The sequence below is a fragment of the Phaseolus vulgaris genome, chromosome 11 (assembly GCF_051622355.1).
Source record: "Phaseolus vulgaris cultivar YP4 chromosome 11, ASM5162235v1, whole genome shotgun sequence".
NCBI classification, from domain to species: domain Eukaryota; kingdom Viridiplantae; phylum Streptophyta; class Magnoliopsida; order Fabales; family Fabaceae; genus Phaseolus; species Phaseolus vulgaris.
The window spans coordinates 44,615,741-44,632,656 of record NC_143508.1 but is presented as its reverse complement, the minus strand read 5'-3'; the positions used below and the strand labels follow the sequence as shown (position 1 = coordinate 44,632,656).

Below are 16,916 nucleotides of genomic sequence, written 5' to 3'. Positions count from 1 at the left end.
ATCCCGTATAATTGCTGACTCGCGGGCCAACTTGCATAAGAAATGTTTTGTTTAATTAATAAAAAATAAAATTTTGAATAACTTTGTTTTTTGTTTATTAATTAATTATTTTTCTTATTTAGATGAATTAGATAAATGATCTCACAGTATTTCTCACGACACATGCGCGGGTAAGAAAACTTATTATGATGTTATGATTTTGAATGAAATTTGAATTTTAATCGTAATAATAAATTGACTAATAAAATATTTCATTAAAGATATACATTTTTAAGGTAATACATGTAGATACATGATTACTATTCTAATTTGAAAAATATTATAATCTATGCATTTCAAAAGACAAAAAAAAAAAACTATTAAATATTAAAAACCATTATCGAATTTCGTAAAGATATTATGAATTATGGATTGAGAAGAGTTTGTTTCCTGTACTTCCATACCTTTCTTCTTGCATCCTATACTTCAAACAATACTCAAATTATCCTTTAATATTTTTTATTTAATTCTTTTTCTTTAATTTTAGAATGTGTAATTTAGAGACTTCCCGAGTTATAGAATCTGAAAGTTGATATTTGTGTTTTAGATTGTACAATATTCTAGATTACACAAACCAAAATACAAATTGTACTTCATATTATATAATTTGGAATGAATAATTTTAGAATTTTTTAGAATATGAGGCAGCAGGAAGAAATTATAGGACTGCAAAAAAAATTTATAGATTTTTAAGATATGTGGGTCCGTCTGTCCTATTTCGCACTAAGCCCAAACAGACCGCAAGTTATGTAGGATGAACCTAAATGGGTCAACAAATTGAATTAGACAGTCCATTCCGCATGACCCACCGCATTAACATCCCTATTTTTTTATTGTTTTGATAGATCCGTAATAATTACATAATTCAAAATTATGTAATTTTTAAAATTTAATGAAAAATAGACAAAAGTATAAAACGTGTACACAAAAAATAAATAAAAAATCTATATATTATTGTAAATCTTTATTATATTAAGACGTGCTTCCGTATATGAGTATTCATATTTCTATTACACTAATATATATATATATATATATATATATAATTTTGTAATTTTTATAGTTTTAGTATTTTTATGAATAGTTAATTGAAAGATAATAAAAAAATTAATATGTATATGTATATAATTTTGTAAAAATAGTATTAAAAAACTATATAACCATTATTTTTAAAAGGAGAAAGTTATTTAATTATTTCAAATAAAAAAATATTTAATTATTTATTATATTAAATAAATAAATTATGTTTTGTTTATTAAAAGATAATAACAAAGAAAGTTACCAAATGTGGTATCCATCTCAATAAAATGGCATATATTATAATTGTTTTAGCAGAATTCAACTATCTTAAATAAGGTGAGTCATCTCATTTTTCTTAAAATTAAATTCACGGCCATAAAGTTTTTAAAATAATAGAGAAAATAAAAATTAGTACTTTTTCACTTCTTTTTATTTGTCTTTTAAAATTTTCTATATAGAAAATAATAAATTTTCTTGATTTTAATAAAATAGTCATAAATTTTTGCTTCATTCTTTTTACTTTCTGCACCAAAATAAACACATAATATAAATTAGTTAAAGATTAAGTAAAGAATAGGAATACAATTGAAAAAAAATATCAATTTTATCTTAAACCTTAAAATAATTAATAAATAAAAGTAAAAAGTTTCAAAGAAATACAATAAATAAAAAAGTGGTGGGGATACCAATTTTACCTCATTACCTTCTGTTTTTTATTGTTCCCCAAATAGTAAACATACAATTGCACACACAAAAATATCAATGTATAATGAATTGTTACTTAGATATGATTGTGATTTCATTTTCAGAAAATACATTGGGATATAGGTGACTAGCTTTCATTACCTTTCTGGAGACTACTGATCTTCCAAGAGATTAAACATCTTCTTCAGTGTGGTTGGTTTGTCACTTTGCCATGAACTTTTTATGGGTTTGTCTTTGATGAACCAAGTGTTATATAAAGTGCTTGTCCACTTTTCATCCTCTCTAAGCAACCTCTTCTTTTTTTTGTGCCTTTACTTCTCTTATTGGTATGTTCCCTTTACCATTTCCATTGTTTTGCATCTTTCTATTGAGTTGTGCATGTTCTTGTAGATTTGCATTGTTGGATAATGCTTCTAATTTAGAATTGTCAAAGGAGGAAATTCAATCTACTTCAAACTATTATAAATTAGTATGAGCTTAGATGTGTTATCCTCCCAATTTCTTTTACATATATATGAATTAGTATATAAATAAAAATCACTCATGAAATAGAAACCAATTTTTAGAAACAAAAAATAATTAGTTGTTATAGTGATAAGATTAGAGATGATTTTATAGACTAAATTTTTTTTGGTTTCTAAATTAGTTTCTATTATTGTTAAATGGTTTCTAAATTGGTATCTAATTAGCAACCAAGATTTTTGCTACCAAATTTAAAAACTAAATAATTGGTTGTTAAAACCTTGGTTGCTAATTAGATACTTAGAAACCATTTAATAATAATAAAAACTAATTTAGAAACCATCTTTTTGTAGTTTCTAAAATGGTCTCTAATTTAGTTAATATAACAACTAATTATTTTTGGTATCTAATAATTAGTTTCTATTTCATGTTTTTCTTGTAGTAAATATTGTTTTTTAATTTTATTATATTTTATAATCCTAAAATTTCCGTATACCAATCAAAATATCTTGACACTTTTAAAATATCTTCTAATGATTCGTCATTAATAATGAACAACTTAAATAAATTTATCAAGCCGTCTTTATCCATTATCTAAATAAATGCATTTTTTTATAAAAGAATAAAATAAAATTAAAGAGTATTTTAAGAATATTTCAATCCTTATACACAAAAGAAATCATATTCAGAAGGGTATTCCTAGTCCCTCCAAAGTTACAAACATTTTTTTTCTCCTATTCTAACTTGTGTTAAATTGACCATCATCTTAACCCATTTAAGAAAATTAAGAAGATAATAAAAAATTAAAAATTTAAATAAAAATAAATAAATAATTTAAAATTTAAGTTGTATTATTAAATTTTAATTTTAGATATAAGTATTTAAAATATAAATAAATAAATATAAACTATAATATATGTATGTTTTTTAAAACGTAATATTATCTTTATTTTTTAATATAATCATTGTTTTACAATGGGAATACATGGATTCTCAGCAGTTTGGTGCTATACATATATGTCGTACACGTTAAAGGGTAATTTTTCATCAAGTTTAGATTTTATAATTTCATTGTTTTATATCTCTATGTATAATATTACAATATCAATGATTGGTAGAAGTTAGTGTTCACTATAAAGCCATTCCCGTCCCAACTTAGTCATGTCCATTAGTTTCACACTGGTTGTAGTTTATCAATTTCTATAACAGGATTATGAATTATTATATTCTTCAGGGAAATATGAGTGAACTGTGCATAAAAATAATGTTGGAATAAATCGATTAAAATCTGATGAGTTTATGCAAGAGGATCACCAACCAATTAATAGAATTTTCTTTGCAGGTGCAGAAATTATGAGTCCAAAGAAATGGTTTAGGACGATTCTTAGGTTGAAGAAACGGAAGGAAGATAAATCGGAACAAGCTAAGGTTATTTCTTTTTTTGTCTATACAATATGATATTATGATATTGGGTATTCTATAAGGGTCTGTTACTTAGGTGAAGAGGGGAATTTTAGTATATCAATACGTAAGAAATGGTCAATTAAAACTGTGTTAAAGTTTTTAGACGGTCCGAATTTATTTTAAAATATAGTATGGTTTCTCTTCAATGTTTATAGACGGTCCGAATTGAAATTCATTAATACTTCAATGTTTATCTTCTATAGCCGCATATAACCGCAGAAAGTGTTGATTCTCTTATATTTTTGTTTGTGTGATAGAAATTGTAAGTGAATTTGTTGAACTAAATGATATCGTGTGTGGAATCGTGATAATTTTAATAAAAGATTATGAGAAATTAAAGTAACATGAAAAATGAGAATGATATCAAATTTTTTTAGGTGGAAAATCCCTTTAAATAGAGGTAAAAAAAAATCAGCGACGAGAGAGTCTAAATTTCCACTATAATGACACTGGGAGTACAATGAATTCTTCTCAGACTAATAGATAAATAGCTCAAAAACAAATTTTCTCTATATGGGTTAAACACTTACACCCAAGAGAAGAAATAAAGAGCATAAAAGGAAAGAGGAAACAAGTGTATATGGTTGTTTGTTGGATTACATTGTTTGAAGGAAACCACTATATATAATGGTTCTAAGAAAACGGTAACTAACCTCCTAATTATGTCAAGAAAACGGCAAAGGCGAGTCATATCCCACAAAATTATTAAAGTAGTTGTTCTTGAAATGTATAGTATTACCATTCTTGACACATCTGTAGCATTCTGAATTCTCTCTGCCACACTTTTGAGTAGGTGCAATCCACCCCTGAAAAATCAAACGAGTCCTCGGAGGAGAAACAAGAAGAAACTCATGAAGAGTCTAATAGCATTCCCAGTGAAGGTTTGGTGCTACAAGAAAGGGCACTTCCCACCAGGTTCATACAAGATATTGCTGCTACTCGGATTCAAAATGCATTTCGTGCACTTCTGGTACATAATCTGCAGCTCAATTTTATTTTACCTTCTGAATGCAGTGCTGCAATAATAGTGGACTAAATAGATAAGGATATTTTTAAATAATTTTCTCCATAATTACTTTTCAGAATTGTTAAAGTTCTATCATATATATATCTAAATTCTTAATTTTAACTTAAGGGTATGATAAACATGCCCATGGTGACTGTTGAAAAGAATCAAATCTGCACAGTACTGCTCCAACCGTGTTCCATTAGGGTAAAGCAATGAAAAATCAACGTTTGGCACCATCTTATGAGCACTTTCTTTCTCCCATCTGGTTTTTAGATTCATTTGTTCTTCATAAAGCCTTTTAGCCTAAATTTTATGAAGCACTCTTCTTTGTGTATGAAGGCAAGAAGAACATTGCACCATCTAAGGGATACTGCACTGGACTACACAATAATCATTGCACCATCAAAGGGAGCAGTGAAACTTGAGGCTACGATTCAGGATCACATGGCCAAAGAACAGACAGTAACTGCACTAAACTACATACATCTTTGGAGCAGAATGCAAGAGCAGATTAAAGCTCGCAGACTCCATATGCTATCAGAAGCCAGGATTAAGCAAAAGAAACTAGAAAACCAGTTAAAACTTGCGGCTAAGATTCATGAGCTCCAGGTATTCCTACTCTCACCTTCATCATGTTTCTTGGTTTTTGCACGAAAGTATTGCAATTTTTTTTACAAATTATGATTTTGGGTAAGAAAAAATTTCTTTTAGGAAAATGGATACACCATGTGAACGACTTAAAATGCAAGTCATATCCCAATAAATATGACTTTAGGTCAGAAACGTGAAAGTCGTGTATACTACTACGACTTTTCTAATTTTATTAAACTGAAGTTGTATGATATTTTGACAATTTTTTGAAATTAACTTTTTAAGTGAAGTTGTATGTAAGAGTCGTACGAATTTAGTTAAGTGTAAAACAACTCTACAACTTTAATTATATTATTTTATAAGATCGTAATAATCAAATCAAGTATAACTTTCATTTTAAAATCATTCACATCTACTATTTATCCATTTTAATAAAACAAATATCCAAAATCGTAATTTGTTTATCCATTTTAATAAAACAAATATCTAAAATCGTAATTTGTGAAAAGAAATTAGACTACTTTTGTGAAAAAACCTTTCTTGCTTTCAACTTTTATTAACTAAAAGTACCAAACAGACCATTGTCCAAATCATTCTCTTTATGAAGAAAATATGTTTTTGTGGTAAATGTATATGCCAGGAGGAGTGGTGTGGAGGTTCTGACACAATGGAAGAGATAGTTTCCAGGATACATCAGCGAGAAGAAGCAGCATTCAAACGAGAGCGAGCCATGGCATATGCCTTCTCTCATCAGGTACAAAACTTCAACATTTTTTCTTCTCTTAGGATTGTCACTAGTCTTGGTTTATTGATAAAACTTTATGTTTGAAACATATGCATTATTAGTACAGAAGGTTTTTTGTTACCAACCAATTACATCTTTAGTATGACTTTAATCAACTTTAAATTTTTATCAACAAATGTCTGCATAAGTATTCATGACAGAAGAAAAGGCAAGAAAAGAACAAGTCTTTCCCATACATAAATCATTTGTATTGAAACTTTCCCATTTCATTTTGAACATAGAATTAATTCTGAATTAGAAAAATTTATTTTATATCCACCTTTATAAATTTGAAACTCTTGCTAAGACCTTTATATGTTAGATGTTTTTCATCCATTTTGTTTATTCTGTTTATATTAGGGTGAAACATTTTTGTTTTCCTTTATGAAAAACTGACCCCAGTGGTGTGATTGGGCCAGTGGAGGCCCAACTGCAGGCAGTATTTGGGCCAGGCTATCTACAGCCTTGGGAAAGAAGGGTGGGGTTGGAGCTGGAAGGAGAGGTGGGTAGCAGCCCGTCCATGGGAAATCAGGGTTGGTTTTGCAGCTGACCCCATGACAAAGAAAAGCAGTGATAGCAAAGTGCCATTGTCTAATTCTGAGTTGTCAAATACAAGGCAAATTCTGAAAGGGAAAGAAAACAACATTCCAGATCTGTCTAAGACCAATCTAGCCAAATAAATCACGCTGCCTTCTCTCTCATCTCTGCTGCTCATTAATCACCTTTTATCATTCTATTTTTCTCCTTCATTTTATCTATCCTTCTTCTATTTTAAATGTGTTTTTAAAAAGGATTAAGATCATACTTAAATTTTAATTATCAATTTCCATTGTCGTATCTTATTATTTTGAAGATTACACTTCTCGAAGTTATCATATACATTGTCGAAGTAATCTTATACATTGTACGTGTCATAGCGAGATAATATAACCGTTACAGCTATATAGTTGCAGCCGCATTGCTGATGACACTTTGAAAACCTTGACCTTTGGGTAAAATTACATTTTGGGACCATTTTTCAAGGTAACAGAGGTTTGAATGTTGGCCAGAACAAGTTCTATGGTCATTGTACTAATATACGAGATGAGAAATAATTTTTCTTAGAAGATAAAATACCCAATTGACATTTTTCAATGACCATCATTGAAAATATTTATTAGACCAGAACACAGAACAAAAGTATGATTTTTGATCCCATGTCAGATACCTTCTGTTGTTTCTCTGGTTTGGAGTAGCATAATTAGGTCTCTGATGCATTTAATAAATATGATTGGATGATGATTTCCGGTAGTTTAATAGAAATAGGACGGTGAAGGTGTGTGGTGTGATTGATATTCATTAAGTACTTGCCACTTTCCACACATAGTAACCTGAGTTGTGTGATGTAGGATGGGTTGATGACCCACTAGAATTTTGTTTTTGATGTAATCTACTTATCAACAAACTTGCAGCTGCACTAAGAACCGAAAAACAATTGCCAAGATCTTGAGAGAACAAAGTTTTGTTGTTTTTTAATTCGATTATCCCCCAGAAGAAGAGCATTTCCATGTTAACATTAGGAAACATCTTTGAGGTTTTGAGATTTGCAAGGTAGGGGACCACAGACAGGTATACAAGTATCACACTTTAGTGGTACCCATGAGAGTGAACTCTTTCATAATTGAGCTTGGTTGTGCTCATCAATAATCACCCTCTCCTTTTCATGGCTCCCCCTGCAGATGTTGTTTTTTACTTTTCCCACTTGTTCTTACCTATTAGGATTTATCTACTACTCAAATCATGAGTCATGATGGACTTCTGGCATAATGATAGCCCCATCCCCCCAAACAGTTACTTCATGTTACTGCTGTAAGGCTGAAAACCAAAAGAAAAAACACCTGATATTTTTCTAGAAGCCAAGATATTTGTGGTTCAAAATTATATGGTAGAAAACCATTCATCCTACACTGCAATTTAAAGCTTTCATTTCAAACTAGACTCACTCTCTGCATTAACTAAGTGGGTCATCAAAGATGAGTTGTGGATGTTTTCCTTTATCACGTTAAGTTTTATATTCCTAATCAAGCTTTCAGTCGCTGTCATAGCATACTAAACTAGCTGAAGAACAACAATTATGACATGTGAAAGGAAAAGCAGCAAACCATACTGAATTTAGGATGTTTGCCTTTTTACCAAGCTCGGAATCGAAATCAAAATCAACTTCACGCAACGCAACCATTTCTCCTTTGTCAACAGTTTTCTACTGTTCATCGACAATGACTTCTCAGTCAAATGCTCCCAAATTCGAAGCAAGAAAGAGAAAGGTGTAATGAAGCTGTAGATTTCTTTCCAATTGTTTTTGAAGATGAGGAAGCTAGTGTCTAGTGACGGGTGGAAGGTTGCACGAGAAAGTAGTAAAAAAAGGAACAAAACAACAATCATTCTAATGCAAAGAGAACCCTCTTTCGTTTCCTTGATATGACTTAGGAATCAATAAAACAGTAATCATGCTACTACGTTTCTTTTTCACCACACTTTCTACAACATCAGATGAGAAGAAAGAAGTGATGCAATAGACAAATAGAAAGAAAAAATAAATCTAAAAAAAGTGTTATGAGAATACGATTACTTCCAATAAAAGACCATCAGTTTTCTCTCATTTGAAACAGCAGAACAACATTCTTACTTACCAAGCCAACAAATCGAAGCAAGATTCTCGTGTCGGCTTATTTTGTTTTACCCTGTTTTGTCATGGAGAGAACCCATTATTCTGCATCTGGGTCTGCACTAACTAGGAAATATACAACAACTAAGAGCAAACTAGTTCTTTTATTCAGCGAGAATGTTTCTCAAATCACTACAATAGAGTAGAAACGGAAGAAATACAGAGATGACAAAGTCACTAACAAAGGGAAACATAGCAAGAGAAATCAAATACAGATGAAACCAAATAAACAAAGTACTGCATGTTCTAGTTATTAAGCACGCAAAACACATAAAACATAAAATACCGAGGGATGCGAAGACCTGAATATCCGCCTCAGATTTTCTTCATTCCCACGGCATAGGCCATTGAAATCAACACATCAAGAAATCCAAACCCAACTCTCTTCAATTCCCATTACAGCTTGAAAATTCATTCACCCTAATACTCCAAAAGCAGGTTCTCTTCATCAACTGGATCATCTTCAATGCAACCCACAAACCCTAAAATAACATGAACAAAAATTACTGAGTAACAGAAATGAACAAGGAGGGAACCCTGCTGAGATTTCAAGAATTGGGTCGTGAGAGAGAACCTCAGGAAGAACAAAGTTGGGGTTTTTATGTGTATTAATCAATGGCGAGAATCAGAGGAAGCAGAGGACGGCTTGTCGGATACGCCGTCGTGTTCCTCTTCACCCTGAATTCGTGCTGGAATGCGGAAGCCAGAGAATCCACCACCGGCGGAGAAGCCGCCAGCGACGGAGCCCTGGTGGATCAGCGACGAGAGGTAGTGATGGTTGTGGTGGTGGTGATCGACCGAAGGGTCTATCCAAGCACGAACTGAAGGGGTGTTACTGGACTGAAGGGGTCCCCTCTGAGAAAAAAATTGGCCAAACGCCGGCGCCGGCGTGTTGAACACAAACCCACCGCCATGGCCACTGTTGCCACCAAAGAGAAACCTATGCTCCTCCGAGTGGTGGTGCTGGTGCTCCGACCAGCCGGAACCGCCGTCGAAGCCGAGCGTCGCTCCGGCGAACAGCACAGGCTCGTGGTGGCTCTGAGGCTCTTGCTGAAGCATGATAGGGTCCTGAAAGGACTGCAACGACAAACGAAGATCTTGCTGCCTCAAATCCGGTGCCGGCGGAGGGTAACTCTGAAATGACGTCGTGGTAGCTTCGACGGGAAAGAAAGTCTTGATTGTCTCAGCAATGTTATCAGTGTCCAAAGACGGTGGCAGAAAACCCGGACCACTGTTGTACTTGCTGTTGCTCATGTTAGCATTTTCACTCTCCAACTGTTGGTGAGAAAATTGTTCTTGAACTCTGGTAGCGCCGGAGACAACGTTGCTCTCGCCACGGCTGCCAAAGGCTATTGGGTCTTCTATAGAGAGAGACTTGTTGTCGCGGAGGACGATTTCCTGTTGCTGAGGCGGTTGCATTGACGTGGCCGTCGGGTTCCACGGTGGGAGCTCTGCGAGCTCGTCGATGGCCGCCTTAGCTTTTTTTATGAGCCAGTCCACCGCCTTGCTGGGGCGGTCATAGCCGAGGCGGTCCTGGACGTCGTAGAATTGGATGGCGGTGTGCGCCGCCAGGCGCACACGGCGGTCTCTGGGGCCTTTTGCAGTGCAGACCTTGCTGTGGCGGTCCTTCCGCCCGGTGGAGCGGACAATGTGGCCGCCTTGCACCTCCACGATCTCGCCGACGCCGCCGCCTCTCATCGTCGATCTCGACGGTGTTGCTGTTTGGTGAAGGAGAAGGTGGTTCTGTGATTCTCCCATCTTTCTCGCATGTTCGGTTGAAGTAAGCGCGGAAGGCGGTGGTGGAAGAGGAGGGAGGAAAGAGCGTTTCTTTGGTAGCTGAAGTGGGTTTAAGAGCTCCGTGTTGTAAGATTGTTGTTCATGTTGTCGTTGTTGATGATGGAGGTGTTGAAATTGGTGGGTATGAGATTGGTGTTGGTCATGTTGCTTTTCTCCTTCTTCTTCCTCCTGGGTTGTTACATGTATTGTGTTGAAGACCAGATTTTGATGGTGAGATTGATGCTGAAGATGAAGGTGATGATGATGATGATGATGATGGTGATTCCTGTGAGGATCCAGAGTCAGAGCCTTGTTGGTGTTGAGATTTTCCTCTTCCAGCTTTTGATGAAGCCTTGCACTTATTCCTAATGGGTTAATGATTCCTTACACTCCCAGCTTTGTTTGTTTCCACTCTCACCTTCTTGTTGCTTGTGCAACTGCCACAACTCTGAAACTTGGTTCTGCTTCTTCCAAAAGTTCATGCCATTCAATTTTCCCACTTCCATCACTCTCTGCCAAGCAAACTAAACTAAACATAACCAAACCAAGAATGTTATAGCAACACCCTTTTCAGCCTAACCCATCTTTTCTCTCAGTGTGTGTGTTTTTTTTTTTTTATCTCTCTCCACACAGCAGTTTTTGCCTTTTTGCTAATTGAGCTCCTTTTTTACACTTATGTAATGTAGTAACGAAAGTGGAAGCAGAATACGGTTGGGTTGGTTAATACCCTCTTGGTCTTGGGCAAACCACCTTAAGTGGTGTCGTGTTGCAAAGTTTTGAACAGATTTTCCTCCATATAAGAGCACATAGGCAGACAGGAGATAACAGTTATAGGGAAGAGGAATTCATTCTGGCCCTATGGGAGGCCTTCTTGATTGCAGTGGTAAAGGTGACAGTGTTTGGTCGGAATGGAGGTGTTAAATATCCGTGACTGCATCACTGCCCCTCTTTCAGATGTTGTTCTTATACCACGCTACACAACACACTACACTACACACTACACACTACACAACACACAACACACCACATAATACACATCACAACCAACACCCAATTTTCATTCCCTCTTTCCACTTTCACCAATTCACTCAAACTTTCACTTTCTTCATTTCCTTTTTTTTTTTTACATGAACAAACCTTAAATATATTTACTCTTTTTATCATAAATTCTACCATGATATAAGGTCATTTAAACATTTAGTTAGGAGCTTAATTCCAACTTCATTTCTGAAAAAAAAATTAACTAGGAAATATTGGAAAACGGCTTACATATTTATATTAATATATACTAGAGTACTGATTATTTGACACCAAATTACTTCTATGTGTAATATAGAACAAAGGAAAAGTGGATGTCCAAAAATCATTTCTCTATATACTAATATAACTTCTTTTTGTCTACTCTTAAGCATGGTTTGAAAGATAAATTTATAAAGAAGTAATCAAATATCAAAAAAAAAAAAAAAAAAGTAAAGAATTAGTATAAATTGTCAGTTAATTAATAATATATTGAACGGAAATTGTTGGAATATTACTTGAGTTTGGTTATTATGGGGAAAATTCAAGTCAAAACATAAAAAAGAAGTAACTTTAAACTTTGTCCATGAATTTTGAGAATTTTACTTTTATATGTATAAAATAAAAATAAAAGGGGAGTGTGTTTGTCTAGATGCTCTTTGAGGGATAGATCCCTTACATGCCTCCACCACACCTTTCGAAAGGGACACCCTCGAAACAGCTTTTATGGTTTCTCTTTCTATCTTTATTGTTTCGCTTAAAAGCAACATAACCATAACATGGATGCTTAGATTTACTTCTACCAAAACTACCACACTCTCTCATATCATTTTTATGGATTAAAGGATGAAAAATTAGAAAGTAAAAAACATAAGGAGAAAAAAATATTTAAAATAAATATATTTTTTATTGTTAATATTTTTATTTATTTATTATTTAAGTATCTTTTTAATTATTCATTATTATAACAATTAAAATCATGAATATTAAATAAATATTTACGTTATAATTCATTATATTGCAAACATATATGTAACATAAATATTTAATTTATTAAAATATTTATATATAAAATTAGTTATGTATTAATTGTATTAATTATGTAGTTTGTAATGTATTTCTTCACATATATACATGAAAATATAGGCTGCCTTTTTATAATTTTTTTTCATATATACATATATATATATATCAATAAAAACAAATGAGTTGGGAGAAAGCATCTTTTCATTTTTTTTTCGGTTCTCTTTCTTTTCTAGAACTACACTGCGTGCCTACGTTTTTTTGTATGTTGTCTTTTTCCTTATAAAGTCAAATAATTTCACAGTTTTCAAAAATTATTTTAACTCATCGATCATAAATAGTTTTTGATATATATTTGCCCATTAGTTATTCAAATTTAATTATACATGCTTTACCAAGCACATATTTATCTTTACCATTCAAATGTTATTATTTTTTAAATTTAGTTTTTAGCTATGTTTATTATTAATTGTTGAAGATCTTAAACTGATTAGAGATAAGTCAATTCATAATGTGTAAATTTTACTTTTATAATTAGTTTTGTAAGATTAAATTAGGTTTAATAAAGTCTATTTTTTAGCGGTAGATATCTCTCATCGACTAGAGATAAGATCAATTCATAGTATATGTCTTAGCGAGAGTTTGTCGAACTTATCGTGACACTTGTTATGAGACCACCCATGAATATATAGTGTCATGCACAAGTTGACGAGTCTCGACGTGAGGAATGTGTTAGAATTAATGGGCTAAACAAGAGGGAAGGGGGGGGGGGTTGAATTGTTTGTTAAAAGATTTTCGCAAAGATTGGCCAAGAATGAAAATTTATCAACAATCACAGAAAGAGCAATCATGGAAGCCAAACAATCAAAGCAATCAAAACTGTTTGCAAAAAAACAATCGGTTGAAATTTCGTTTTAACCGGTTGTTTATAGCAGCAGAGACAAAAATAAAATCAAACAGTTTGTAATGAGTAAGAGAGATTACACAATCAATTTATATTGGTTCACTCAACACCTGAGCTACATCCAGTCCACAGTAAACCACTGGGTATTCCACTAGCAATCAATCACAAATTACAAACACTCAACACCACAAAAAGGTGATCTTGACCACACAAGAATACTTACCCTCTTTGTTTTTCACACAACCACATTCAGAACAACCTCTGACCTTACAGATATACAAACTTACAAGTATAGAAAGGAAAACAATTACAAGAATCAAAAGGAATAGATTACACCTGGTATTTCAGGAAATCACAGAGCTCCTAAGATCAGTTCTTGAACCAATGCACAACCTATAGGCAATCTTGCAAAACTTTGAATCAAATCTCTTTTAAAAAACATTTTCAATCTCACTTTCTATGTGTTTTTTAATATGGAGGTTAATCAGATTTATAGCTCTTAAATCTAGTCGTTTTAGGCAGTTAATAATGAGCCAAAACAAATTCAAATCAATTGAAAACGTTTAACAGGTTTTTGTAAAGCTATTAAGAAATATGACAATCAACCGGTTGAAATGTCGTTTTAACCGGTTGAATTGGTTTAGAAAGTTAGTCAACCAAGTCAAAATCAGTTTGAAAAACCCTCAAACAAGCTAGGTGTAAAACAACCAACTAAACCTTGAAATCAACTAATTGTTTTTAAGTTGGCTTTGAAAAACATTTTTCTTTTTCAAAACAGATTGATTCAGCTTGTGCATAGATTAAGAATGATCTTTACAATAATTCTAAACATCCTAGAACTAAGTTTCAATCAAAGCAGCACAACACCAAGCTTTCTTCACAGGGTTTGGTTTTATCAAAGATTCATATTCTAGAGAATGTGTATTGCAGATCTTACATCGACTAAAAATAAAATCAATTTGTAGTATATAAGTGGTTGTAAACCTCACCTTACAAATTAATTTTGTAAGGTTGAGTTAGACTTATAATCTATTTCTTTAAGATTAATATTTTAAATTTTCAAGCATTTTACTAACTAACTTAGTGAAAATATTTCATGAATGTGTGGGATTAATGTGACACTAAATAATATTAAATACTCTTAAAATTATTTACTAGAATGAAATAAAATGAGTATAAAAATTTCACTTAACTAAAATAACATATTAATCTTACACTACAAGAAAAAATAGTTTTAATGGGGTTTATTTTTACATTATCCAGGGTTAAAACCTCTATTAAGTCATTTACCTAGGGTTGCAGTTTCCCCCGCTAAATCATCCATGGGGAACGTGTTTCCCGGGGTTTTTTTAAACCTTAGGAAAAGTCTTTCAGAACCCCTGTTAAATACCACGGGTTTAAGAACCTCTGTAAAATACCATAGGTTTCAAAACCTCCGTAACATACCACGACTTTCAAAATTTACATAAAATTACTTGTCATCTGAAATAACCTTCAACCCCATTTTCCATCATCTCTAACAATCCTCTTGATTTCTTTCTTCCACCGTAGACACACTGCTCTCTGACACAGCCTCAATGGTCGTCGACGGCAGTCCTAGCAAGGAATCGCAATTCAACCATACTTATGTCTATTATATCTAAGGAGACACAACACTAAATAAGACACTATATTCTTCTTACACCAATATTGTTTCTTCCATCACCTTACTACCCCAACTCGTGTCACAAGTCACTGTTACCTAGCTCAACAACAACTAGTGTTTATCACTTCTTTATATATATCCTAAATAGTTGCATTATCAGTTAGATGTGAGCTTCAAAACCATGTGTGTTATTGGCTATGAGGGCTTCAAAGATTGCAAGAACATATTGTGAGGAGAAATTAACTTTATCACTTCTCACTTTCACAGTGAATAATTATTGGATGCATTTTAAAATAAAAACCTTAATTTAAAATGTTTCAAATTATGAGAATTAAATATTAACAATTATAACTGAAACTAAAATTGCACATAAAATATACGTACATCAAAAGGGAAAACAAAATAAGTCATATTTTTTGAAGTATGAGCTCGTAAGAAACAAAACTAGGAATTATATAAACCAACTACCATCAATCATAAGAAATATGCAAATATTGTTGAAATACTTATTATACAAGATTAGTTGTTGAAATACTTATTATCCAAGATTATTTTGCTGAGTTTTTAAAATAAATTTTTGAAACTTTAGAAAACTTATTTGTAATGTAAAGTTACACTTTCAAAATTTTAGAGAATTTAGTTATAAAATATATAAATATATTAAAATATATAGTTTTTAATTATTTATTTATAAATAGATTTAATTATATTTATTTATTGAAGTTTGAAAATTTGTAGTGTTTTATTGAGGTTCTACAATAATTTTTTGGAATTTAACAAAGGTTAAAAGAACCTCCATTATTTTGTTGAGATTTTAAAATAACCTTTTGAAACTTAACAAAGGTTAAAAAAAACCTCCATTATTTTGTTGAGATTATAGAATAAACTTTTGAAATTTAATGAAGGTTAAAAAAACCTCTGTTATTTTGCTAAGGTTTTAGAATAAACCTTTGAAATTTAACGAAGGTTAAAAAAACCTTCGTTGTAACAGTATAAAAAAAGTAAAGAAGCAGAAGCCAAAGCCCCCGTCACGCACAAAACTTCTCTCTCTCCCTCTCTCTCCATATTCTATTCTCTCCCTCTCTCTTAATTTTATCTCCCAATCTTCATCTATTTTAGAATCTGATCAGACCACGTTGTAGTTGGCGAGTTAAGGAACATTTCTACCCAATCAGATTTTCAAACAGAGTAAGTTCATTTTTACTCTAAAGATCCTTTGTTCTCTATTTCAATTTCTCTTGCAGGGATGTTGTGTGTTTATATATTGGGTTGTTTGTTTACATATTATTTAAATTGGTGGAAATATTAGGTTTTGATGATTTACTATTAAAGAGTTATTTTTTTATGTCAAATAGACTTTTGACTGTTGTGGATCACTTTTTGAATGATATTGTATGATGAAAATCGTATGAAATTGATGTCACACATTTGGGATAATGTATGAGTTGTTATTTGATGGTACATTAAGTATGAAAAGCCTATGTTTAACGAAGATCCTCTGGCTTCACTGATGATCTAAGTCATGTAGACTAAGATATCAGGTGGTGAGAAGCCGAGAGGGAGTTCATACACACTGGGTCCCACTGTAGACACTCGATCTTGGATGTTTGAACTTACCCTGATCTTTTCTATTGGATTCGCTGGTAATCTTTGGGTCAGGTGTTAGTCTCTGGTAGGGCATACTTTATGAGTCTTCCGAAAGATGAAGTGAGATTGAAATGAAATCCAATGATTGTGATTGAAAATAGATCCATGTGTGGTATATATGAATGA

At 32.4% G+C, this 16,916-nt stretch overlaps 2 protein-coding genes across 2 annotated transcripts; one reads left to right on the top strand and one right to left on the bottom strand.

The window, feature by feature from the left end:
* The first annotated feature begins 2,054 nt into the window (after positions 1–2,054).
* On the top strand, positions 2,055–6,908 carry LOC137807925 (protein IQ-DOMAIN 10). Its single transcript, XM_068608821.1, has 6 exons — positions 2,055–2,090; positions 3,569–3,654; positions 4,484–4,660; positions 5,039–5,308; positions 5,931–6,044; positions 6,494–6,908. Exons 2-6 carry the CDS (start codon positions 3,580–3,582, stop codon positions 6,752–6,754), a joined length of 897 nt encoding a protein of 298 aa, XP_068464922.1. The 5' UTR covers positions 2,055–2,090; positions 3,569–3,579; the 3' UTR covers positions 6,755–6,908.
* A 1,955-nt stretch (positions 6,909–8,863) lies between these two features.
* LOC137807844 (transcription factor TCP3) lies at positions 8,864–11,649 on the bottom strand. Its single transcript, XM_068608707.2, has 2 exons — positions 9,353–11,649; positions 8,864–9,260 (listed from the first exon to the last, which is right to left on the bottom strand). The coding sequence occupies exon 1, from the start codon at positions 10,534–10,536 to the stop codon at positions 9,391–9,393; it is 1,146 nt and encodes a 381-aa protein (XP_068464808.1). The 5' UTR covers positions 10,537–11,649; the 3' UTR covers positions 8,864–9,260; positions 9,353–9,390.
* Between the last annotated feature and the right edge of the window lie 5,267 nt (positions 11,650–16,916).